At 44.0% G+C, this 27,422-nt stretch overlaps 1 protein-coding gene across 2 annotated transcripts; it reads right to left on the bottom strand.

Annotated features, from left to right (window-relative positions):
- Window positions 1–1,378: 1,378 nt before the first annotated feature.
- obsl1a (obscurin like cytoskeletal adaptor 1a) lies at window positions 1,379–26,596 on the bottom strand. 2 transcript variants are annotated; one of them, XM_080834512.1, is made up of 25 exons: window positions 26,107–26,596; window positions 23,071–24,361; window positions 20,572–20,841; window positions 19,223–19,483; window positions 18,659–18,964; window positions 18,017–18,283; window positions 17,653–17,928; window positions 16,855–17,130; window positions 15,776–16,051; window positions 15,131–15,403; window positions 14,442–14,717; window positions 13,880–14,155; window positions 13,192–13,467; window positions 11,762–12,037; window positions 11,171–11,440; window positions 10,551–10,817; window positions 9,676–9,945; window positions 7,667–7,933; window positions 6,400–6,666; window positions 5,138–5,250; window positions 4,832–4,985; window positions 4,079–4,240; window positions 3,548–3,652; window positions 2,922–3,188; window positions 1,379–2,729 (listed from the first exon to the last, which is right to left on the bottom strand). In XM_080834512.1, exons 2-25 carry the CDS (start codon window positions 24,227–24,229, stop codon window positions 2,458–2,460), a joined length of 6,882 nt encoding a protein of 2,293 aa, XP_080690638.1. In that variant the 5' UTR covers window positions 24,230–24,361; window positions 26,107–26,596; the 3' UTR covers window positions 1,379–2,457. The 2 variants fall into 2 exon arrangements, with proteins under 2 accessions (XP_080690638.1, XP_080690639.1); XM_080834513.1 differs by lacking the exon at window positions 26,107–26,596 and adding an exon at window positions 25,937–26,079.
- Between the last annotated feature and the right edge of the window lie 826 nt (window positions 26,597–27,422).

Below are 27,422 nucleotides of genomic sequence, written 5' to 3'. Positions count from 1 at the left end.
TTGGAATTGTAAGGAAGTGACCTCTTGATATACATCTGTGTCTAAAGCATAAAAGTGTGTTTAGTGCTTTGCAAATCACTTGTGTGTATGGTTTCGCAAAAAGTGTGATGTTTAAATGTGCTTATAGTTGTGCAGATCTGAGCCGTTGTTTTACTCCTTGAGTGAAGGTTTTGATAATTGTGTTACACTTTTGATTTTAGTGTGTATCCGATTGTAAAAAACTGTAATGCACAGACCTCAGTTGTGATTCGGAAGGGACTGGTCAGTCTATTTTGGTCAACAGAGTGTGTTGTAGAAATTGTCCTTTTTGAAGCGAATGTGCAACGCTCAACGTTATGTATGTTTTTGTGCATATCTATCACATGAAAGCTTTTCGCTCTGATTCTCTTTGGCAAAACAAAAAACAAAAAAAGCTGTTGCAAAGAAGTTTCTTCTAATGTCTCACACGATGTATTATAAAGACACAAAGATAATGTAGATGATTTTGGTCTGGATGTGGATCTGGATGTATTTTGTTTTTAAGTTAAGTCAAATAAAACATTTGCATAAAATTGTAATAATTTACTTTGGGCTTTGAGTTTACTGAGAAATACAAAGTAGAATTTGAATTATAAGGCCGTGTTCACAGTTGACATCTTATGTGTATATTTTGTTGTATCTTTTCTGACTCATGTCACATAACTCAGTGTAGTGTGAAAACAGAAACAGCAATCACAAGTTGTTCTACTGGTACCTTCTCCATCTTGGATTATTTTGGTGGCACCAGTAACTAAGGTAGTAGGTTACTAGGGAAGGTACACGCGTACCTTCTCTCCTCGTTCTGATTGATCAGCTGTCTGAAAGGCGCTTGATGTCGCCCAGCGCTTTTCTGAAAAGTTGAGAAAATTGAACTCGCTGCGCTGCGCTTTTTAAAAGGTTTTTCCCATAGGGTTGCATGTTAACAAAGGTGCTGGCAGTTGAAAAAAAGAAGTCAAGTGTGAACACTGCCTAAGAGTGTATCTGATTTGGTCCAGTGACCGACTTTTCAGCAAAAGGTATCCAATAGCCACCTACTGTTGTAATCTCTCCTGTGCCTATTGCTCTTATACTCCGATGACTCACATGAGACAAAAGATCGGGAAGAGATAGTTTAAAGCCATTATTCCTTGTTGTATTTTAATTTTTATCATGACTTCAAGCATGTTGTACATTTCAGAAAGAGGATGCACAATCATCATTCTAGAAGACACTATTGATGGAACCTTTTCCAATAGAATTTACCTTCTGTTTACCACGAAATCCCTCTCTGAAATGGCACCGAGTGCATCTTATATGTGCCTTCACTATTATAAAAAGTGCTCAATATAAAAGATACATTGTGAAAAATGCACTTAAACAGTTTTTCTGTTAAATAATTTATAACACACCCTCTCATTACATGAATTACTCAGTAATTAATATCCTTAACCCCATTGATGGCCTACACTTCAACATTACTCATGCCAACCACTTACTCAGTCACTGAATCCCTATCAGTCAACATTACCTGGGTTTCCATCCAACTTTTAATGCAAATTCTGACCACACAATCGGAAATCCTGAGTGGAAATGGTTAAAATTCCCATGAATCTTCTAAATCGAATAAGAAATTAATTTGTAAGAGGAGGATGGATAAACTTTCCATTTGCATACGTTATAAACCAAATAAGGTAGATCAGTTGGAATTAAATTGCATTTGCTAAGATTGTATGACATGAACCCAAAGCTGTTATACACCTCCTCCCTTGATTAGAGCATTGTCCATTTTTCAATTTTTCAACTGTAATTCACACAGACTTGCATTTCTTATAGTCAAATTTTCATAAATGTATTTAAAATATGCAGATGTGTTGGATGGAGACCCATCGTAAAGCTCTATACCTTTCTCCCACCAATCCAGTCTTTCATCCACTCAGTAGATCAGAACTCTCTTTTCTCATCAAGTCCACTCTCAACCAAAGAACTCAGCAAAGATGTCTGCACACTTGCTACGCAGACATACACATCAACTTTCTATCCAGGTAGTTCTGCTTTTAGCATTGTCAATTTCCACGTTCCTTCTTAGATCTTACACACCTTATAACAATGGGGCAGCTTTGATATAACCCTTTACCTCGCCACAATTACAGCTCAAGATAGTCCTTCCCAAATCACATTACAAATTATTCTTTAATACTACCTAATTCCACTGCACATTTCTTGACTTCACTTTCAGCGTTAGTGGCCAGTAACCTCTTAACTCTAACAGTGACCTTCAAACTCTTACACGAGATGGTTAGATTATTTAGGTGTTCATTCCAGTTTTACACTCTTTTCTCTCTGGTTGTTACCAAGGCTGATACCCAGTGCTAATGCGCACACCAAGGTAACCTGAATACGGGAAAGAACTGCACCCCTCTAACCCTGGACTGTCCAACATGTAGTGTGTGTGTCCTGCCACTAGTTGACTGTGAGCTGTGCGCAGGACTTGGCTTTTCCGACAGTGAAGCGCACCGTGCCACTCATGTCCTCGGAGGTCTTCTTAAAGGTGAGCCTCTGGACAGCGCCCTGGGTCTCCAGTCGGACCTCCGAGCTGTTCTGGAGAGTCTCCCCATCCAGTGTCCACACCGGGGTCTTCTGCATGGGTATTGAGAGCTCACACTCGAAACAAGCCTGATCTGGAGCAGTCACCTCCACGTCCTCCAGTTCCCTGACCAGCAGGATAGATTGACCTGTGTGGGTGAGAGAGAGAGTGAGAATGTGTGTATGTGTTTGAAAGTGAGAAAGGATAAGACAGTGTGACGAAAGTGAAAGAACATTGGGATGGAAGCAGAAAGAGTGAGAGAGACATCAGACTACAGAGGAAGAGCCAGAGTACAACTATGAGTCCTAACTTACAATAATCACTGATGTCATTGTCTCACCTTCCACCAAGAGCTTTGCAGTTGAAGTGTGCTCCCCGACCTCTACGCTGTATGTTCCCTCATCCTCTAGTGCCACCTGGTGGATGACTAGCCTACGGCAGCAGCCGTCGCTGGTGATCTCCATGCGGTCTGAAGTCTCCAGCTCAGTCTGGCCGCAGTACCACGTGACAACACAGCGCGGTGTTGACACGGTGCACTCCAGGATGACGCGATGCTTCTGCAGGGCCGTGCGATCACGCAGGGGCTTCACTATGGTGGCTGGGCGGTCTATGGGGAGCAATTCATGGGAATATTCCACAGAATATTACATATTACATTCACACTACTGACAGGAAATAGACTGGCTGGAATAACAGACATTGAATAACATGGGAGCAGCTATAAGGCTAGTATAATCAAATAATTTCAAAGCTGTAGAAAGAAGTACAAGTGCTGTAATTACATCGGTTTCTTGAAAGATAATAGGTATAGAGACATTGATAGAATAGACATGGATAATAGCATACATGGATGAGATGAAACCTCTACTTTTATTTTTGGAGGTCTTCTATTCTAACTTTGGTAATCACTTTAAGGAGAGGGGCGACAGAAAAACACATTACTATTTCAAATAAAAAAACAGTTACCCTCCACTTCCAGACAAGCGATGGATTCCAGCTCTCTTGCAACAAATTTCATCTCTCCTGCGTCCTCGGCCGTCACGTTGCAAATCAGCAGGAAGTGTTTTGTTCCTACACAATTACCCACAATGCATTTGGTCTAATACTGGCATTTCATCAGTGTTCCTGTCTATAGATAGCATGTTTTCATAGATACCCTGATAAGCAGTATTCAGGCCAGAATATTTGTCTAGTTTAACGGACCAGGTAAACACATGTGTGTTGAGGTGTACCCTGCTTGTTGAAGGTAAGTGAGAGTCGTATAAGCTTTAATTCGATTTTATTTCAATGTGTAAATTGCTGCAAGAGGTCAGCATGACTGGTTGAATGCAACCCCAACAATGCACCGAATCGAAAAAAAGCTTAGATCAAAGTCTAGATATAAAATGAATGAATGTGAAATGGTAATATTTTCCATACTAAAGCACTGTCCTAATGAGATCTGAATACTAATGGTTGGTTGTCAGTTTATCAAAATCAGCTGTGATGGCCACCGACCTTCCCGTCGAATTTTGATGGTGCTGGTGGGCTTTAGTTTGTGCTCGTCTTTGTACCAGTCTCCAGGGACGTCCTCCAGGGACAGCTCACACATGAACACAGCGTTCTGGTCCTCCTGGATGCACAGGTCCTCTAGACCCTGGATGATCTCCAACTGATGCTCTACAAGATCAGGATGAATTATTCATTGATAAAAATCCATTAGTTGATGACCATGATCGCATCTAGTATTTCCATGGCAACCATTGGAACAAGGATAAACTCATTGTGATTTCTGGTCCCTTTAGCCATTTTCTGAATGATTTTTAATATTGATGGTAAAATGCTTGAATATAAATATCGCATTACATCTGACATCAAGAGAAGGGACTAATGAAGTCTTTTATTTTCAGTTGCAACACCCTATTCAAACCACAAGGGGGCATACAAATACCCAAGTTCCTCAACTGCCTGAGGAGGATATGGAAATTCAGTCTAACCAGAGAAGTTGGGAGAAAGTATTTGTTTTATGGATTGAATGGTAATTTGATTCATATAACATAATTAAGGCTACATGATCTCGTATTGCAAGTTTCAGGATTAATGTAATATGCCCAATATGACATTTTGTGAGCAACTGCAGCTGTCAAAGTAACCAAAACATATTTCCACGTGAGTAGTAGCATCTCCTCGTCCAGGGGTTGGATGTACAGTAGAGGGTGTTATTCAGTAGCATAAATGTTGAGTTTGGATATAGAGGGTGTTTTTCAGTACCATAAATGTTGAGGTTACAGAAGGTACTGAGCTCCCCGACTTCACACTTGTAGCTGCCCGAGTCGCCAATGCTGGACTCCAGGATCTGCAGGAAGCGTTTCCTCCCCATGGAGTAGATTCTCTGGTTCTTATCGACCTTCAGCTCCATGTCGTTCTAAGGTGTTCATTTACACAAAGATAAGATAAGAGTTTAGAGTTTTAGAATTTTAGGAAGTTTAGAGGTGCTAAAGTTGAAAAATGAGGCAGCAGCGAGGGAATGCTGTTTAATTTGGTTTACATATGTTTTTATGCTTATCTGAGTCTTACCCTGAACCATTTCACGTCAACGTTTGGTCTGGACAGCTCACACTCCAAAGTCACAGGTGATCCCTCCTCAAAGCTGAGATCAGCGAGCTTCCTCAGGATGGTCACCGGGGTTTCTAAATCGTCGGGATGAGAGAACACTCATTAAGAGTATATGATGACACAAACGACCTCAGTGATACCAAACTCAATTTGTGCGATTCATTAAGATTATATGATGACACAAACAACCACAATGATACGAAACTCAATTTGTGTGATTTATTAAGAGTAGATGATGATACAAACGACCAAACCTAGAACGATGCCTCGTTGCATTTATGAGCATGAGCTAACAGGAGATATATGTTGGTATTCCATTTTCAATATAATATAGTATATTCAATACAAAAATTGAATCAAAATATGGGCACGGCTTGTATCAATGAGAATATATAAGAAGTCATACTGTTCGACCCCTTCCTTCTCTATCCTATTATAGGACATAACATACTGTACATTAGTTGTTATAGCTCGTCCATTTGACATCCCAGATCATTTCCATTTGTTCTGACACCTTCATATTCTAAACACGTACAGACTGCTGCATACATAGCCTCTGAATCGAGCAGTCTTAAATAGCTCTGCGGCAGGTCTGAAGTCATGCATGTGCGATGGGTAAGGGGTTGTGTTACCCTGAGAGACGTCATGCTATTGTTTTGACCTATGACAAGCTCCTGTGGAATGGGACATGCTGTGCGACTCAAGCTCTGGCGATGAGCTCCGTGGCTTACAGGAGTTCACGGGAGCCTGGATAGCAGCAGCCTCTTCAGTAAATCCGGCCTTGGTCTATCACTCATGAGCATCTCTTAATGCTTTAGGGATTGCCTGAGCTGGTAACCTTATCTGTGCGCAGCACTGTCAATCACCCTGAGGTTCATTTATGTTTGAGGCTAGCTTGGAGGTACAGAGAGAATGGTGCTGGACATGTAGGCAGACAGTGCCGTGATGCTGTCTCTGTCTATCTTGATACATGGTCCAGGGCCAAAACAGAGTGTGTCATTTTAATTCTCACTGGATCACTGGATTCAGCAATGGATACTGATTTGACATTTACTCCTCTGTCAATCTTGAATCTGATTACAAACATTTGACACGTGTCACATAACAGCAGTTTAGATCAGTTGACGTGACTTTTGTCTTTGAATTTCTTGGATTTGGACTTTACGTATTTATTTGACAGTGTCAACGAGGGCAGTGTAAATTGCTGGAAAATGTTTCCATACCTTTCACCTGCAGTCGGGCCGAAGTCCTCAAGCCGTCTGATGAGAAGACGATGGTGCCAGTGTCTTCCAGACTGAGGTTGGACATGGTGAGGCCGTGGACACACCCGTTCATGCTCACCCTCCAATTGTTGTTGGGCTTGATGCGAAGACCGTCCTTCTGCCACCCACCCTCGACATCTGCGTGGGACAGCTCGACCTCGAAGGACGCCGTCTCGCGCTCAAATGTCTCCATGTCCATCAGGCTCTTACGAACGAAGACTTTCCTCGCTACAGAAAGTAGAGGGCAAGTAAATCAGCAATCAGCACAATATCCCCATAGACAGAGGCCAGAGGTCACTCTCTTGGGGTGAGTGGGTGGGTTCATCACCTTGGCCTACGTTTGAGAGCACCGTTCATGGAGAAAGTTACAAATGATCGGTAAATGAAACTAAGTAAAACAAACTTTGGTCCCACTACACATTTGTCTCATTAATTAAATATCTTGGAAGATCCCTCTTTATGCCTAGGTTGCCATCTGTTACTCTTTCAGCAGATTAGGGCAGTGTGTTCCTGTTGTATTGTACTAACTTGTTCCTGCCCTCTCCTCTCTCACTCTCTCTCTCTCTATGACGGGAACATACCAGCTTTTCATCAGTCTGGTTGCACTCACACAGGGCTTTATCCATCTGCCCACGCAAGGTTTATTTCTGTGGATGATAGCAGCGCTGTGATAGAAGCCCACTGCCAAGGTGAGGATAGCGGTGTATGCTTCAGCTGACATCAAAAGCTGTCTAAATTCCTAGGTGGACACAACAGAGAGCTGGTCTCAGATAGGAGCTGAAGCTGGAGTGCGTCAGCACCAGACATGGGCTGGATTGAGTTCAGAGTCAGCTGTTCTAAGGGATCCCTCTTTAACCTTAACCTGAGAGAACACCAGGGGGTGACAGAGACACAAAGCAGGCAATCACAACTGACACTGTCACAAATGTAGGACACTGTCCCCAACTCTGTCCTCGATTCCTTAACATTGTGATTCGTTTATCAGCCAGTTTCCAGTACGGGTCACAATCCAACAGGAAAGTCTAGTTCAAAGACTGTCTATTTGTCTGTAAATGTGCATTCAAGGATCATACATTACAATTAAATTACCCCAACTGTAACTCAATTTCCCAACTCTCAACAATAATAGTATCTACTTGAACCCATTTATAAACCCACAAAAAAAGGATAATTTTCAATCAAAACTCTCCAGAGAATAACCCAGGCCGAGCCTGGTTGAAAAACTCACGCTCCACGTTGAGTTTAACCTGTGTCCGATCATGCAGGGTCTCGCAGCGGTACGTCCCCCGGTCGGACAGGCCCAGGTTGTGTACGGTGAGTCTGCGCTTGTGTCCGCTCTGGGACAGCGTGTAGTGGACCCCGGTCTGGATGACCACGCTCTGCCGCATCCACTGCACCTCCCCAGTCTCCAGGCTGATCTCCGTCTCCAGGGTGGCCTCCCCAAACTCCTCGCCCTCCACCGGTTCACTCCGCTTGGTGAACAGAATCTGGGCCTCTGGACAAGCCAATGAAAACACATATACAGTTTCACAGAAGCAATACGAATTCCATGTCTATTTCTTCTTACCGTTTCTGTGAAGCCTGTCTTTTATGAGATTCAGTAAATAACTGTCAACATACTGTATGTCAATATAGTTTCTAAAACAAGGTGATAAAAGGAGATGAGTGTTCTGCCCTAAATTATCGGATATCATTAACACTGCAGTAAAGTCAAGAATTTAGTTTTTAGGTCTCACCATTACAGCCAAGGGAAAAGTCCCTCTGCATAGAATACTGTATAATACCTGTCATAACATCATCAAAGTAATACAAAGTTGCCTTACAACCTTAAAAGATGAGTTTATAGAATGTCACAATACATTCACAAACACAATTAGGGCCTGATTTACTAACAGGATTGCGCCCATTTCTGGCGTAAAATAGCGGTCGTAAACATAAAACGTCATTTACTAATGGGCCGCAGCGCATATTAACGCCTGTGGGTGTGAACAGGGGAGGTAACTTGGAGGTGGGTGGTAACGTAGGCGTGAGGCGCAATTTACATGGGTGGAGACAAGGTAAGTGCGCCTAATGATGTCATGCGTGGTATTTACTAAACTGCCTGTGGAGCGCACATCTCCAATTTGCAGGCTAATTCTCCGCCTCATAAAAGCATGTCTTAACCAAGCGCAATTTCATTGAGTCTGAAAACGTTGATATGGCAGCAGTGATAAGAGAAAGGCGAAGAAAGAAGACAGAGACAGCGCACAGAAATAATTTTTTCAACTCGCATAACACATTTTCAGTTAAATGAACCACAAATCATTAGACGGTACAGGTTAACCAGCCACGCAATACTTAAATTACTGAACCAGATCAGAGATGACATCTAACCCTCCAACCGGAGATCACATTCCATTCAATCAGTTGGTAAACATTGCAAATATTGGCACCGGATCATTTCAAACAGTTATAGTATCAGCAGTTGATATATCTCAGCCTTCACAAATATTCACACAGGTACTCGAAGCATTGCTATGGCGCACTGGTCAATACATTTCCCCACTGCCACAGCCGAAATTATAGACATCAAACAGGACTTTTTTTGAAATCGCAAACTTTCCGAACATAATATGAACCATTGATTGCACCCACGTCCATATGTATTGTAGTGAACCCATGTCCCTTGTAGAAATTATTAATCTCGCCATGTACACATCTATATTGTTATAATAGACAGTTTATGCATTAATGCCACCAATAGCATATTCTTTATAATCGTGTTCTTTTAAACATCTTGCTGTAGGTGATGGCGGGCAGAACAACATTATAGCAGCGCACACATTGAATCAGGTTCAGTGATTGAGCGAACGTGAACCAATATATCTATCTCCACTTGCTGAAGCTTCATTTTCTCTTCCTAAATAAATATCACGGAAAATGCGGAAAAACACCGTGCGTTAATGTGCGAACGCAGTTTAAGCAGCGGTCGCAATGTTAGTAAATCAGGCCCTATATAGGGCGGAGTAAACACAGATTGCCCAGCGCGATCTGGTTTGATAAATACCAAGTAAAATGCGCAAAAACACCGTGCGTTAATTTGCGAACGCAGATTAAGAAGCGCTCGCATATTAGTAAATCAGGCCCTTATAGTGTTTTCCCCTGATATAGCAGACCACATGAGTGTAATGTGATGTTCATCACTGCACACTCAACGAAAACCATCAAGTCTCTCTGAGCAAGAGAGTTGCTTCCAACCTTGAATCTTGAGGCTGGCTTTTGAAGTGACCCCCTCGGACTCAGCGGTGATCCTGGCCGAGTCCAGTATCTGGCAGCGGCGGATGACGAGTGTGTGGCAGAGGCCGTTCTGCGAGATGACGAAGCGGTCGTCCGACGTGATGGGCTCGTTGTCCATCAGCCACACCACCTCGGCATCCTCGGGTGACACCACGCACTTGAAGGTGGCGTCATCACCCTCCAGAACAGTGGTGTTGTGCAGCTCCGTCACAAACTCCACCACACGGGGCACTGTAAGGAGGGCACAAGGCATGTAATTTAAGGTGTTCCGGAGTGTGTTTGTGTACATGTGTGTGTGTGTGTGTGTGTGTGTGTGGGGGGGGGGGGGGGGGGGGGTCAAATTGTAGTCAAATATTTGCTATAGAACAGTATTTTTGCCTGAAATGCTAATCCCTCATTCAGAGTTGATCAGTAGGAGTTTATTGGATACTCGTTAAACAACACACTTACGCTCCTCTCTCATGTAGGCACGGGTGCAGTCGTCTCGTTATTAACGACACACTTACGCTCCAATCATGTAGGCACGGGTGCAGTCGTCTCGTTAAACGACACACTTATCCTCCTCTCTCATGTAGGCACGGGTGCAGTCGTCTCGTTATTAACAACACACTTACGCTTCACTCTCATGTAGGCACGGGTGCAGTCGTCTCGTTAAACGACACACTTACGCTCCTCTCTCATGTAGGCATGGGTGCAGTCGTCTCGTTATTAACGGCACACTTACACTCCACTCTCATGTAGGCACGGGTGCAGTCGTCTCGTTATTAACGGCACACTTACACTCCACTCTCATGTAGGCACGGGTGCAGTCGTCTCGTTATTAACGACACACTTACGCTCCACTCTCATGAAGGCACGGGTGCAGTCGTCTCTGGACTCGCAGGTGTACTCGCCGGCGTCCTCCTTAGTGACGCGGTGGATGGTGAGGCTGCGCTCCAGCTCGTTGGCCCGGATGGAGAAGCGGCGGCTGGGGATGACCTCCACACCGTCCTTCAACCACAGGACGTCCGCCTTGGCCTTGCACACTTCACAGCGCAGGGTGATCATGCCATCCTTGTAGGCCACGGTGTTGTGCAGGGTCTTCGTAAACTTCACTCGCATTTCTGACACCACAAGGAGAGAAGGAGGGCTCTGTTTTAGGATTTTTGTGAACAGCATCATCTCCAAGACACCACCGTACAGTATAAATCTAGCAAAACCCATGACAGCAAAACCTGCAAAGGGTCAAAGGTCAACTTTCATAATCAGTGCCTCAGCGCCTTCTGCTTTGTAGAGGGATTAGTGAACAACACAACTGTGAGTTGGGGTCTTTTCTACAATACCAGGACAAAGCTTGTCTGTCTATCCATCAATGCTCTTCCAAAAAGCGTAGTTGTTATACAGTATCTGTGTTTTTTCAGTATGGTATATGCCACAGAAGGGAAAAAAAGATTTGGTTATTGTAAAGTTGCCCCACCTTTCACCAGCAGGCTGAACTGCATCTCATCCTCGCCGACATCACACGTGTACTCCCCGCTGTCAGACCTCCTGAGCGGGTCAATGGTCAGGTAGTGTAATACGCCGTTGTAGCCCATGCGGTAGCGGTCGTTGTTGACCTCAGTCCAGTCCTTCATCCACCTGACCACAGGCTTCTCTCGTGAGAGCACCACGTTCAGAGTCACACCCTCACCCTCATATCCTGTCACTTTGTTCCCCTCCTCCTTGTTCACGATGGTGATAGGAGGTTCTAAGGGAGAGAGAATTGGAGATATTTACATAAGGAATACGAAAGAACATAAGGCATAACAAGAGATTATTTTAAGAAAAGCAAGCCAAGGTGGAAAGTATTCCATGTAATCGTCAAGTTATAACTTTAAAATTATAGAATTTATAGAACTTTTTTTAACAAGGTCAAAAGCACCTAATTTCAATCTGTGTTTTTGAAAAACAACCTTTAACATTTCCTACAAGTATGCTTTATTTGAAAAAGGTCATATGTTGTCATAAGAAAAGACCTAGCTCTCATGTTAACAGGTTTAACAGGTGTTCAAACGTGCTATGTATCTACCTTTCACTCTGACAACAGTCACCATCTTATCATTGACGGCATCGCACATGTATTTCCCTGAGTCTGAGGATTGGATGTCAGTGATGATGAGCTTCCTCAGGGTGCCGTAAGTCTCAATGTGAGTACGCGAGTCCTCGACCAGTCGCTTCTCGTTACAGTACCACTCCACGGGGGCGTTGGCTCGCGACACCTCGATGGCAAGGATGAGGTCATCTCCTGATACCATTTCCTGGTATTCTGGGTCGTCCGAGTTTCCAACGATGGTCACTGGAGGCTCTGGGGAGGAGGCACACAACAGTTGGCTTGGAGACTCTTAGGCCGAATCTCGATTCTTCCCCTTGCCCCTTTTGCTTTGTCTTGTCTTTGTCTTAACCCTAGCACTTGCAAGTGTAAGGGCCAAGGGCTGAAAACTTTCCCCTATGAAATGAGACGCCACTCGGTTTCGGGTACGTCACTTGGCGTCGCTGGATAATACAGGATGGTACATGTAAAGCACAGGTCGATGTCTTCAAATAAGTGCTGTCATTCACAGATATCAAACGGAGTTCGCAGATAAGTTATCTGTAGACACTGGATGAGCTATGAAACTAGCGATTTAAAAAAAGTTTCAATTATGGTTGCAAATATATATACGACTGTATAGAGCACAAAACTAGACTGTCGTAATTGTTTTGTGGACGGTACATGTAAAGCACGGATCGATGTCTCCAAAGCAAGTGCTGTCATTCACAGATATCAAACGTAATTCGTGGATAATAAAGTTATCTGTACACATGCATGGAGTCAGGCTAGTCCTAGCAAGCTACCATATATTCCAATGAAGTGGTGGCATACGCGCTAATTGTAACCTAAAACTACCGTTTGAAAGCTTCAGTTAAGACCTGCATACTATGCATAGTTCGTGTAGCACATTTCAGATCAAACCGAGTCATTATAAACATATAAAAAGTTGTGTAGATAGCTTTATTCATGTAAAATATTCCTCGCTTCAAGCAGCCATTTTTTAAAAAAAATTCCCGAGCTGGTTTCGCTGTGTGCTCTGGGATAGCCCTTGGAGGAGCAAGGTAGCTCTCCGATCAGCTTAAAAACGAGGGCCATACACCACTTAATCTTACCCCTTAATCTTGATCAAATTGGGTATTGAGACACCACTAGCTCTCACATGAACGCGCAACTTCAAGGGTAAGGGGAAAGATAAGGGGTAAGGGGAAGTATTGAGATTGGGCCTTAATCTCTTGTGCCACAAGAGAATATAATCTATTTGTCACTAAATCTCCTTAATCTAAAACTATTTAGTTACACACTAAAATTGAAATTCTCCACACCTTCCACCTCATGGATTTGTTCATGGATCTGTTATATCTTTTTTCGTTATCTTCATATATAAGTGCAGAAATAAAAGAAATAATAGAGTCACTAAGATTCTGTACCTTGCACATTAACCATGAATGTGATGTTGTCATCCAGGACATCGAGAAAATACTCTCCTGAATCTTCCAGGTCTACATTGAGGATGATAAGCGAGCGGAAGGCGCCTTCCTCCTCCACGCAGAATCTCTCGTTCTCCTCTAGCTTCTCTCCGTCTTTGTACCAGCAGGCTTTGCCACTGGCCCTGGAGAGCTCACACTCCAGCTCAACGTCATCAGAAACCGCGCAGTTGTGCTCCGTCTCCATCTCCTCTTTCCGCAGGATCTTAACCGGGGCCTCTGAAAAAAGTTACCCATCTCTCATTTAGATGGTCTTTGTTCCAGTGACAAATGTGACTGTACCTCTGAAAAAAGTTACCCATCTCTCATTTAGATGGTCTTTGTTCCAGTGACAAATGTGACTGTATCACTGACAGGAGACAGGATCTATAAGACAAGTTCTATAAGAGTTTTATAGTTACGGAAATATTTTCTTAATAGGTAGACCAGAGTTTAAAAAAACACAAATGTCAGGGACAGAGGAAGCACAGACATTGATCAAATGTTAACCTCTACTGCATGCTGCTTAGAATAACTGGGACTGCTGTTTAAGTAAAGCAGAGAGTGCTATCTTAAATCGTAGACGCTTGACGCAACATGTATAGGCTGTTTGTCTTTGAAAGTGTTATGCTGAAGATGTCGAAGGTCTCACCTTTGATGTTGACCTTGAAATCAATGTCATCTCCCCCGGCGTCGCAGGTGTATTTGCCTGAGTCCTTTCTTGAGGGCGAGAGGATGGTAAGCCTGCGGATGAGGCCGTCTTCGGTCACAGTGACATCGCCGTACAGCTCCAGCTCCACCCCGTCCTTTAGCCAGCGCACCTCAGCGTTCTCACGGGACACCTCACACTCCAGCACCAGGGGCTCCCCAGAGACCTGATCCACCACACTCTTCGCCTGCTCGGGCCTCGTCAACTGGACAGGGGGTTCTGAGAGACATGAACATGTAGGAAAGGGGCTCTGAAGGAGAAGGGGCTTAAAATATTAACAATTCATAACATTTTTCTGTGTGAAATGTAACTAAACTAAAAAAAAAAAAGGACTGCAAATCATGAGACTTCACAGCTAATTTATCACAGTAAGGACTTGGTGGTGTGTTTGAAAAATAACAAATGATTTATAATGTTCATTAAATGATGCGTTTTATGCGTTTTTCTCGCAGTAAGCCATGTGGCTGAAGAGGTCCATACAAGTGTCCATTGACGGCCACCGTACCTTCAACCGTCAGCAGGAAGGTCACTGAGTCATCTGCACTCTCGCAGAGATACTCCCCCGTGTCCTCCGCACAGGAGCAGGGTATGACAAGCCTCCTGTGAGCCCCATTCACCTCCAGGAGCAGCCCGTCTGCCTCGTCCACCTCCAGGCCATCACGGAACCAGCACACCTCTGCCTTAGCGCAGCTCAGCTCACAGCTCAGCTCCACCCGCTCCCCTGCCTGCCACACCATCTCCACCTCCGACTCCCGGGGAGAGACGAAGCGCACCGGAGCAGCTGGAACACCACAGTGACAGAGATGTGCATCACTTCTCATAATAGACTCGGAGAGCATGACTGTACATTGTTAACAAACAAAAAGATACATTATTATCTGATATGATATGCAATATATATTATATATATCGCAAGCAACCTCCTAGAATAGATTGGGATAAATTGATTGATCTATTCATTCATTTGTTTATTCATTCATTCATTTATTCATTTTTATTCAGTATCATGTATCAAGTGTCATAGCTGGGCAAAATTGACATAACTGTATTCATCTTGACAAGACCAACTCTTATAAAAAGTGCAAATATGTATTAAGTGTGTATATATATATATATATATATATATATATATATATATATATATATATATATATATATATATGTAATACCCCTGCTGCTGATGAGGCCTCGTACCTGTAACACTGAGCTGGAAAAAGACAGAGTCTCCGCCTGTGTCGCAAACATACTCTCCAGAGTCCTCTCTGATACTGCAGAGGATGGTGAGCCTCCTGTAGGGGCCTTCGGAGCTGACCCGCACGTTCTGGCTCTCCCGGACCTCCAGGCCGTCCTTGAACCACCGGGCCACTCCGCTGGAGCGAGACAGCTCGCAGTTGAGCACAATCTCCTCAGAGAGGTACCTGTCCAGGTGGATGTCTTCCTTAGGGTCCACAATCATCACCGGAGGCTCTGTTGAAAATAGAGAAGAGTGGTCTGGTAAGAGTATATAGAAAAACACAAACGATATAAACATGTTTAATAATATCAAATTACATTTCTTTGTGAATTGACTGTGTGAACTTCACTGAATGGAGTTAAGAATTCATCCCTATTTGTCAACCTGCAGTGAACAGCTAGATGGGACAGCACATGAGATACTTTTTGGTATTTTGCAATGTATGTCATTGCACACATAGTATTTAGATTCATTTATTTACCTTTTAGCTTAGTTTAACCATGTTTAGTTGATCAAAGCTTGGTTTCAATTGATTCATTTGACTTTAGTTTAGTTTACCTTAGATTCATTTTCGTTTAATTCAATATCCTGCTGCATTCAGGTACCTTTAATGTTGACGGTGAAGGACATGCTGCTCTCTCCAACATTGCAGGTGTATGTCCCAGCATCCTGGAGGTCCGCGGACCTGATGATCAGCCTTCTCATGACGCCCTCAGCCTGGACCGTGACGATATCACTCGCCTGCACCTCCACTCCGTCCTTAGTCCAGCGGGCCGCAGCGTCTGGTCGGGACACCTCGCAGTATAGGACCACTGGGTCCAGCTCCATGGCCGTCTTCACGCAGTCCTCCTCTGGGATCTCTTTAATGGTGACAGGGGGGCCTACACAGGAATAGGAAGGGGCATGGGTTGGAAGAAGAGGAGTAGAGAGTTGTAAGGGTAAGCATTTCTTTATCTGTAAATCTGGTCCATCTTTGTGCCCGCCTGTGTAAGTGCTTTGCATGCTGGACATGCATTTGATTGAGGACTGTGATTCACAGGTTGGGGTCATTAGGTTATCAAGGAGAGAAATTGGTTCAATTAAATTAGTTTGAGTGACAGAGTGATGGTGTCTTGTTTACACCGTGAAACGACTCACACACCAAAAACACCAAAAACACATTTCGTATTGCATTAGATGAGCGTTTTGTTTTAGTTTCAGTTTAACAATTTGAAAACAATCTGGTTAAAGGCAATGAATTGGATGTGTTTGTAGTGTTTTTGCCTCCACACTTCACATAACATATTTGACAAAGCATTAGTGGAAATCAGCTGCAAACATTTTTTATGGAGATGAAGAGAAATATTTGATCAATCCAGTCCTGTCCAAATAGAATCAAAGTACTTCCTTATAGACATTTGCAGCTGACCAACCACAGTATTTCACATTTTCTGCGCATGCTAATTTCAATTTCAGTTTCATGTAACAAATGAATGATCAAAATGTGCTGTCAAAGGAAAGAGATGCTTTAGGGTAAAGAATGTTAAACCATTTGGAGGAACAGATGCACAACTTCATCCATCCATCCATCTATCCATCCACAGCTGACGCCATCCCAAGCCCTAGTTAGATTCTTCAGTCAATGCAATCAGTGTTTCAATGATGTGACGAAAAAGAACAAAGTGTATAAGCCCTTTCATGTCACCTGTAATGTCGACCTGAAACACACTGACATCATCACTTGATTGACAAGTGTACATCCCGGCATGGTGGTAATTGGCAGACTGAATGACCAGGTTCCTCTGGTTGCCCTGTGCCAGGATCTCCACACCGTCCTGCACCTCAATTGGCTCTCCATCTTTAAACCAGTGGACCTCAGCGTTGGGGTCTGAGACGTCACACTGTAGGGTGATGGAGTCGCCCGCCTCTACGGATTTGTTCCTCTCCTTCTCTGGGATGGCTGCAAACATTGCTCCGACAGCTACGGGTGATAAGTTAGTTTGGACAGTTGGTCAGCTAAATAGTGATCACACTGTGTTCAAATATCACATCCAATAAAATAGAGATTGTAAACTAATTTCTGACAAAAGGAGAGAGATGACATGCATTTAAAAGCTGAATGGTGAGCTGGGGGAGTTTGGTCAAAGAGGTGCAAAGGAAATAAGAGAATGTCCACGCTTTCCAGGTAAGCATCTGATGGTCGCAATGCCAGGAATACTGCCAGTCACTGTGTTGCCATGCTCTTTTTCTCTGTAATTCTTGTCCTACACCTGACTCCTGACATGGTTGTGATGTGCACCCTATCTCAGCCTCTCGACAGTTGTTTGACAGTCAGTCAGTAAAGCAGCTCTAAGACTTCCCCATGTCTCATTCTTTCATGAAATCATATGAAACAGTGTGGATGCAATTTAATGGAATATATGTAGAGGATCCACTTTTGATCCAGTTTAGGATAATAACATTTCATTTTGAATAGAGGAGTGGGTCCTGTTTAACTTCTCACCTTCAACCTCCACGTGAAATGTAAGGACATCGCCCAGGGCCTTGCAGGTGTACTCTCCTGAGTGGGAGTATTCTGACGACTGGATGACAATCCTCCTCATATTGCCCTCTGATTGGATGTTCAAGCCCTCCTCCATCTGAAGCTCCACCCCATTCTTGAACCACCGGACCTTCGCAGATGGATGTGACACCTCGCAGTAGAGGACTATGGGGTTTCCCATCTCCACCTTCTTATCCGTTTCCAGCACAGTGAGAGGTTCGAACTTCACTTCACGTGCTGAAGAGATACACAAAATCTAAGTGCTTTCTAGTGAACACTTCCTGTGGACAATTTACACTTCCTGTGGTCAGGCTTTTGTACATACGTTCAACTTGTAGAATAGCGGAATCTCGGACCCCACTGGCGATGAAGGTGATCTCCGCCCCGTTGTAAATGTCTCTGACGCTGCGGATGTGCAGAGAATGCTTCTGCTGGTTCTGGCGGAGAGTGAAGTTCTCGCTGTCCTGCAACTGGGTGCTGTTCAAGAACCAGGTGCCAATCATGGTGGCGGACAGCTCGATGGAAAAGACGGCGTTGTCGCCACCAGTGACCACCACATTCTCCAGAGGGGTCTTTATCTTTGGGCCAGGCACTGGACAACCAGACCAAACACAGAGATGATGTCTGTTAACTTTTCCTTTGTTATGACAATTTGAATGTCAATACGAAACACACAGAACTGTTTGGGTGGCATAAACTTGAAGTGCACTTCTAAAACAACTATGCAAATTATGATGAAACCAGAGGTAGTGAATAACCCTTAGAAACCCTCTGAGGCAAGGAAAGTGTAAGGTACGACTGACGACTTAGTCCAGATGTAGACCTACGGCCTTGTTTTCCAGAACAGTCCCTAACATCATTAAATGTATTATGTGGTGCATTCACTAAATGGCACATTCACTACATTTATAATTGGGCGGTCTGGGTAACTTAAGTCATGATGTATCTTTCCCCTTGTGGCGTTTACCGAGTCGGATCACTTTGGGGAACTCCACGTGTCCACTGCGGCCGTACTTGTTGACACAGCAGACACGGAAACGGTAGTCGCCCTCGCAGGGCACGCTTTCGCCCAGCACTTCCACCGATGTGGTCGATTCCGTGCTAAGGCACTTGCGCCACTCCTGCGAGCCCACCTCCTGCCTCTCCAGCACGTATACTGTCTTAGTGCCCATCTGCAGGTTGGGAGCTGGCTCCCAGGACAGCACCGCGCCGTTGGCTGTGTGGGCATCCATATTCACCCCGACTGGGCACGGGGGGGCAGAGTGTCGGGCAGCTAAAAGGGTTAAATACAGGAGAGGATTTGGAAAGATTCATATTACATTTACATATACATTTACATTTATTGAAGAATATATATTGTGTGATAAAATTTAAATGGGTTGGAATTTAAAATAGGATGAAAATCCAAATCCTTCCAAATTGGAAATTGTATTGAATCCTGAGGACATTTTATCCCCAATGGACTCAATTTCTAACAAATAAAACAGCTAAACTGATGAATTATGGTTATGAAAAATTATCTTTTTTGCACCTTTGACTTTGAGCCTTGAGGAATTCTTGGATCGCCCTGCTACAAATGTGATAGTCCCTGAATCCTGGTAGGAGGTGTTGACGAAGACCAGGATATGTGTCTTGCCAAACGATTTGATGATCGTCTGGTGAGTCTCTCGTAAATGGGTTCCATCTTTGTACCAGTAAACCTCCATGTCCTCCTGGTCCACCTCTACACAGAAGGCAGCATTCTCCCCTTCCAGAACCTCCAGCTTCCTGGGGAGTTTGCGGACGATGGTGCCTACACAAGAAAGACCGGAAGGCATACACTTTGGACAACTAACTTTGATATAAGATTTTGGAAATTGTATTTAGAAAGATTATGATCAGGTTTATGAGTCAGTTCACAGATTGTTGAACTACTATTAGTTGACATGTCTATCAAAAGTTTGAATATTTATTAAATAGCTTCTGACTTCTGAATTTGTTCACTCAAGTTTTTTTCCCCCTCTATGGGTGATCTGATCGCACAGCTTTATATACAGGTTTGAATGCACCCAAAACACAGTGAGGATGCATTGAGATCTGATCGCTCAGACCACATCCGGATGTGGTCCAGGACAACAAAAGCAAAGGATTGCCTACTCAACTAAGGATCAACTAATGTTTTTACTCAAAGCTGGCTTTCTCTTTGATTTCGGATTATTTGGAAAAGCATATATACGTAGATATATTACTAATGCGTAAAAGTTGATTCAATAACCAATTATGCACCACTAGGCAAGAAGCTTGACTCACCCCCATAAACGGAAGTACATATTCATTTGCGTGCCAATGCCGTTATATAACAGTTTTACTGAGTCAATTTGGTGCATTTCTCAAATCATCCTTAACATTTTGAAGTGAATTTCTCTAAACAATTTGTACAAACAGCACCTGCCAAAGCCCATAACTCACTTAAAAGGCTTTATGTCTCAAAAGTCAGTGACTAAGTCCTTTAGTCATTGTGTGTAACCACAACAGTTTTGAGAAATTCATTTTTATCTGAGAAATGTACAAAAAAGACTGACAGAAAATTGAAAAGCCAAGAGATTAATTACAAGTTCATCAGACATCTTGGGTGATTTTGTTTGTCTGAAATATGCCAAGGTACAGAGTCTGTATTGATTTCTTCTTCTTCTTTTAATTTCCGGCAGACTAGGCACAAGAAGGGCATTGCTGCCCTCCACTGGCAAAAAGCTAAAATGCATATTTGTATTTGCATATAGAGCAGTGAAGTCAGATCCGATCACAAGTGGTCACATGTGGAGACGCTTGATGTGAACGGACGTACTATCGGATCACCCAAGGCAACTGTTAATGCCAGGCGTGAACAGGTCCTGTGTTTACCTTTAACCGAGAGTTCTGCGATACTCTTCCCCCCGTCTGCCATTTCACAGAGGTAGACTCCATCATCGTCCACCCCGATGTCGTGAATGGTGAGCCTCCTCCTGGTACCCCTCTGCTCCATGTCGTACTTGCTGCTGGGCTGCAGACGCTGGTCCTCTAGGAACCAGGAGATGGGGACGGACTCCTCAGGCACCTCACACTCCAGCACGGCCACGTCCCGCTCCCGTACCTCCACATCCCTAAGTCCCCGCTTGAACCGAACCGGCGGCCCTGAACAGACAGGCAGAGGCAAGGCCATGTCATGTTTGTGAAAAAAACACAGCAGTTCTTGTGGCTAGAAAGAGGTCAACATTTTGTATGATGTAGTATAGTATAATACAGCATTTTAAGAAAGTTTCCAGCACTTTGACACATTTCTAACTACTAATATGTTGCTGGTGTCGCTACACATTTCCCTCACCCAAAGACCTTGTAAGTAGGTGAAGGCGAGGAGAGGGTGGCCATGCATGCATGTTACAAATAAGTGCTAACAAAGATCATTGGAGATACAACACAGAATCTCTGGAAGGAATTAACAGAGAAACACAACATAAAGCTACCCAAGGAGATTATATCAACTACACAACTGTAAATAGTGTAGCGTTATAAATCCCCTTTGAGCAGATCTTTTCATTAATCTTTGCCGAATCCGAACCGACAGGTCCTGTGATGAGCAGCGGAAAAGCCAAACTTAAAAAACGTGTGCTAAGAAACATCAAATGGGATACAGCACGATTGATATGTCACCACAGATGACTGCATTTTTATGATGTTTACCTCATTCAAACACCTTGTGAGTAAAAGTGAAGTTGAGTTACCTTCTCACAAAAGTCATGTGTAAAGCACGAAAATTAGTTAAATTAAATTTAGTATGATAAGGAAAATCTTTTAGCTTTTTTAACTAAAACACAAAACATATTTGTGCTAGTGGCAAGTACAAAGGAAATGTTAAACTTCAGTGATGGCCTTATACGGATTAAAAACAAAACATGATGGCAAAAGAAGCTGTAAAACACTTCAAATAACTGACATGGTCTCTTCTGTAACGCCCTAAAATGGACAATGAGTCATTTCACAAGATTACAAAGCTTAGATAGCATTTGAAATGAGGAGAGACATTTCACACTGGGCAATTACTTACAACCTACTTGCTATAAACTCAAGTGTACTTAAGACTGCTTCAGACTTGTTCCCCATGACAAAGAGGCTGGAGCGAGGTGGGAGAAATGTATTCACCCTGACATGCAGGTTTCTGCGCCTTGTCTAGCCTCTCTCTTCACTCACCCCGAGTTGTTTAGGCTTTCATTAACCACATAGCCATGGCATGAGGTAGACACTAAACTTAGCCATGTATGCCAGCAGGCAGCCAAAAACTGTTGAGTGTGGTCACTCAAAAAAGGAGGTGTCATTACAAAAATGTTACTAAAAAGATTGGGTTCCATACTATTTGTGCTTTCTGTTTTATGTTTATGTTAAGTTTCTCGGATAGTTCCTTCTGGAGAGTTCACACATACAGTATATGCTTTAATGTAACCTTGTTTAAACATGCCAACAAAGTAGGACACTTATGTTGACTGTTGACTGTAAGGCAAGAGGACATGATTCCAAATCCAGAGCTCCAACAGGTATTTTGATATCCCTGTTTACTTCCTCTAAAAGTCACAAACATGTTGCATTGATTCACAGAGTCAAAATTACAAAGTATGGCTTAACACCTGCCTTTGCCGTTTAGTCAGATGGGCTGAGATTATCTGTAGGTGTGAATGAAAGCAGCTCTAATGTAAATGTTGACGTCAATTAGAAGTGACGAGTCCATGACTTCCAGGAATCTGCTCTGTGCCGACACAAGCCAACCTATAGAGTATGTTTAACGCCCCTAGGAGTCCCACGGGTGCTCCTCAGTTAATCAACACACAGAGTCTTTGTGAGACTGCACCAGATTACGAATTAAGAGGGGTATGCATGCAATAGATGCCTCTGAGACAGGCAATGGCAGCTGAGTCTCTAAGAGTATTAGAATAAAACCATTACCAATTATAAGAGTCAACTCATGTAATCCATGCATTTTAATAACATGCGCTAACAAATACCAGTGAAGTTATAGCACAGACTTGGAATATATATCTCCCTAAAAGCATGTTGATGTGTTTAAGACCATTCTAAATGAGCAGCTGAGCTGATTACACTGTAATGTTAATTACTAAATTATTACTGTCATTTATGATTACACTAACCATTTACCCAAAACTAACCCAATTTTATTTTAAACTTACAGTTACTTAGGCCTACTGAATGTACAAACTATGTTGACTGATAATGTTGATGTTAAATTTTGTTGACTGATAATGTTATGTTAACATTACGGCAAACAAGTCTGAAGCAGTCTTAAATACAATTTCTCTCCTCATTTCAGTCAAATCTTTTAAGGAATTAACTCATAATTGAGTAACGTTTACATACCTTTCACAGACAGTTGTACGGCGCTTAGGGTGTTGCCGAGTGCATTGGATGCTGCACATACGTACAGGCCAGAATCTTGCTGCTTGCAGTAGAGCACCTTTAGTGTGAAGTAGCCCTCCCGGTCTTCAAATATCATGTGACGTCTGCCGATGTCCAGTGGCACCCCGTCTTTCTTCCACACAATCTCAGGCTTAGGCTTCCCTGTCACATAGCAGCGGAACTTGGCATGCTTCCCCTCGGACACGGCAAACTTCTTGGCCTTGGCCACGTTCAGCAGCGGCTCCTTGCCTTGCTTGGACGTGTGGTGCCGATCTTTGGCGTGGGACGACGAGGAAGACCCCGGTGTTGGCGTAGAAAGGCCGTTAGCATAGCCGTTAGCGTAGCCGTTTTGCATTTTCTCCTCCCGAGTCTCAGGCACGGGCTCCACCAGGAGCACAGCGCCAGCAACCGTCTGGCCATGCTCATTGGCCGCCCGGCAGGTGTAGACGCCTCCGTCGGGTGCCCGTGTACGGAACACCTTCAGCTGGTACCAGCCGCCATCCTGCTCGCACACCCTGAAGTGTGAGCTCTCGAAGATCTCCTTCAGCCGCTTGCCGTCCTTCTCCCAGATCACCTCGGGCATCGGGTCCCCCGTCAGCTTGCAGGAGAAGGCGGCGTCCTCGCCCCGGTCCACACGCAGCGAGAGCGGCTTGATGAGGAAGCGAGGCCGGTCGCGGTTCTCAAAATCCGACTCCTTTTGTTGTTGTTGTTCCGCCTTCGGGTCCTGTTGTAGTTTGTGCTCTGTGTTCCCGTTCTGCAATGGTTGTTGCTGTGACTGTGACTGCGGTTGAGGTGGTGGCACAACCATCACCTCCTGCGACTCGCTCTCCACCTTTAGCATGGCAGCTGCACAAGTCTCCCCGATACTGTTCTTGGCCTTGCATATGTACTGCCCGCTGTCTTCGGCGGTCACACAGGAAATGCACAGGAAGTAGGCCTTGCCCTCCTGGGAGATGCTGTAGCGGTCCTCAGAGAGGAGGGGCACATTCTTCCGCTCCCACACGACGTCTGGCTGGGGGTCTCCTCCGATCTGGCACTTGAGTTGGGCATCCATGCCCTCACGGACCACCACAGGGCGGGGGTAGCCGAGCACACGGGGGGCGCCACCAAACACATCCATACCTGCCTTCGTGTTGAACACTTCCTTTCTCTTTCTTTCTTTCTTTCCCTCACTGTGTATGTCTCAGGCTGCAGGAATGTTGCTATCACTCAGACAATGGCACCTTCAGCTCCTCATCTATCACATGCCACTCTGAAGAGAGGGAAACAACAGCATCAACAGCTTAAAGCAGGGGACACGTCTTACATCTGAGTGACCTCACACATGCACTCAACATGTCATCAGCGCATCATCATTATCATAATACAGAAATATACCGACACATCATCAGCACAGGGAAACTTTTTAAAACTCATCCAACACAACACCAGGTTCTGGAACAAATCTGGCCCAGACGATGCATTACACCGTATCATCAAAGCTTTTCATCAGAATCATAATACATAGATATATTGTCACATGATCATTTCAGAGCAGACAAATCTTATTCCACACAGCAACTGAAGGAGGAATGGATCAGGCCTAGGAAGGTCTGGTGTGGGTGTTAAACATCAATGCCAGATCAGGAGTCAGCTACTTACTTTGCATCTAGCATTAATCACTAGATATAGTGTCATAAGTTGAGGCATCGTTTAAGACTAATGTGGATCCCACATTCTTTCTTGTGTGGTTGATTAATGATTATTGAACCTGTCATAGCATTGCTTCCGTAGATAGTTATTGTTTTCTTTTAGTTTACCTAGTTATTGTACTTTACATTTCCTGACTTAAAATCTCAGTTAGTTAACATAACCCGTTTCTGGAATATACAGTGAGCCACAATAGTTTTTACAGAGATTTAGCAGAATTTGAATTTCTAATATTTTTGAAAAATATTCGTATGAATCAAATCTATCTCATGATGGGAACAGCAGCTACAGAAATTAAGCTTCCACCAATAAGTGTGAAAAACTCTGCTACTTCTCCCACATAACAGATGTCCCAGGACAGTTCATCAATTCCAAACCCAAATCCAGAGAAGTGATAACCCAGAAATCGCCTCAGTGCTGGTGAAGCCTAGCCTCCACAGCTGGTGCTGTAGCTCACCGGGGAAGCATTCAAAATAGTCTGCCCAAATAAAGACGCACTGGCAGCCAAAGAGAAAAAGAAGAGAAATCTCACCCACTCGGGCTGCACACCTGAGCTTATAAATGCAAATAGTCCTGAATAACAACACATACACACATACACACACATGCAAACACACACACAAACACCAAATACACAATCTGTCTCATCTCACCTACTGCATTTGAATGTGATATAATTCTGAAATGTCAAATAGCACCGAGTCCAATGCCACTGGAGTTTTAGATTACAACATGAGTCAAAAGGGATTTAGTGGTTTAACATTGTTTGTGACTAAGACCGCGTGGTGTTTGGATGTACCTCTATGGTTGTCTCAAATGTTCTGCTATGTTGATTCACATGCTGACCAACCATCCTGGATGATACCAGCTGCTGGATTGGCCTTGTAAATGTTTCTAGAAAAAAAATCTATTGACATCCTCTGACAGTGAAAGCTTTCTTGTGCAATCATTTGTGCTTTCAGCTCCACATGTCTAGGACTACACACACACACACACACACACACACACACACACACACACACACACACACACACACACACACACACACACACACACACATATGTATATATATATATAGAGATGTATTTTGAATGTCCAATTTTAGAGATATACACTTTAAAATATACCAACAAATTACCTGATAGCACAGTAAAGTATACTCGTATACAAGTGCACTTCGAGATGAAAGCAAGGACCATCTTTGACAAGAAATAACTGAAGTCAAATTTACCCAGAGTTGGAATGTCAGTGGGAAGTCCGGTTTGAATAAAGCTTATCCAAGGGGAAAAAGCAGAGGACTAAACTTACCCAGGAGACTCGAATGTTACTCTACTCCCTCTCTCTGCTGAACTGAGGACTTGCCAAAAGCTGCTCTTCACAGTTTCCTCCAGAGGTTTAAGAGGAGATTGACCCTTCCGTCTGGCTCTCTTTCAAGAAGGTTGATCCTTGACCTTAGTATCAGTCGCTGTAGTTTGGCGGCCCTCAAACAGTCAGTCTGCTGAAAGAATTAGAACTGTGGACAAAAGAGTGTGTTGTCTGGTCGCTGAAACTGTTTGTCTCCTTTCTGCTTCCTTACAAGTTCTCACTCTCTTTCTCTCTTAGTGGTCGTGTTGCTCCACCAGCTGTTCACCTTGTCCTGTTTTCCCTTCTCTTATGGCCAAGTCACCACTCGCTTCAGTGTGTTTGTGTGAAATCCCCCCGTCTACACGCCCCTGTTCCTCTGCCCTGTGTGTCCACACCGTCCTGGGGGGCTGGCGGGTGTGTGTTGCCAGCAATGGCTGCGTCACTGTACTCCCTTAAGTCACCCTAAGTGTCATTGTCATTGCAGTGGTCCATAAATGCATTTGCAGCTGCTAACTCCCAAACCCTCTGTCCCCCATCCCCCACCTTCCCCACCCCCTAAAAATACCTCAGGCCTCGATGACAGGGCGGGGGAGATAAAATCAGCCCTTCCACTTGGTGCCCTCCTGACTCTAAACATAGACCAGGAGCTTACTTGAGACCTGGCTCCAAAGCCCTGTTCCTGTGGTGGCATCCCCAGGCACTGTGGGGTCGCTAACGGCCCACACGCTATCAGGGTTTCATGATAGCCGGTTGGCCTCAGACCCATGTCCGGGGTGGGGGTGGCTGTTGGAGATAGCAAGTGACGGAGGCTGTGCAGGGCGCTTCAGCTCTCATTAGTGCTTGGCACACTACGTCTTCACCCCGTCCACACACACATACACATACACAAACACACACACACACACACACACACACACACACACACACACACACACACACACACACACACACACACACACACACACACACACACACACACACACACAGGATGTCCTGATTGCCCTCTAGTCTAGTATGTGCTCCTTATAAAGAGACATATTAGTATGATCTCTTAAGCACCATACTGGCTGTCAGGAAGAATAGCATTGTCCCTCAAACAGAAGAAGAAGATTATCTACACATATCTACAAGAAAGGAGACCTTGATGATTTCAGAAGAGAAACAAATACAAATTTGTGTTTTATCACAGGAAGCTCGTTTTGGACCCTATTACCACCCTGAGGGCTGCAAGGGTGTTTACTCCAGAACCGTTTGAAACTCAAGGTTGCATGCCGATCAGT

Source organism: Sprattus sprattus, assembly GCF_963457725.1.
Source record: "Sprattus sprattus genome assembly, chromosome: 3".
NCBI classification, from domain to species: domain Eukaryota; kingdom Metazoa; phylum Chordata; class Actinopteri; order Clupeiformes; family Clupeidae; genus Sprattus; species Sprattus sprattus.
This window is presented reverse-complemented; position numbering and strand designations above follow the sequence as displayed.

Coding starts and splice junctions, on each gene's coding strand:
- obsl1a (XM_080834512.1), bottom strand. CDS start 24,229: ATGGATGTGTTTGGTGGCGCCCCCCGTGTGCTCGGCTACCCCCGCCCT. Junction 17,131..17,652: donor ATTTCACGTGGAGGTTGAAG/GTGAGAAGTTAA, acceptor TATCACCCGTAG/CTGTCGGAGCAATGTTTGCA. Junction 16,052..16,854: donor GTTTCAGGTCGACATTACAG/GTGACATGAAAG, acceptor ATTCCTGTGTAG/GCCCCCCTGTCACCATTAAA.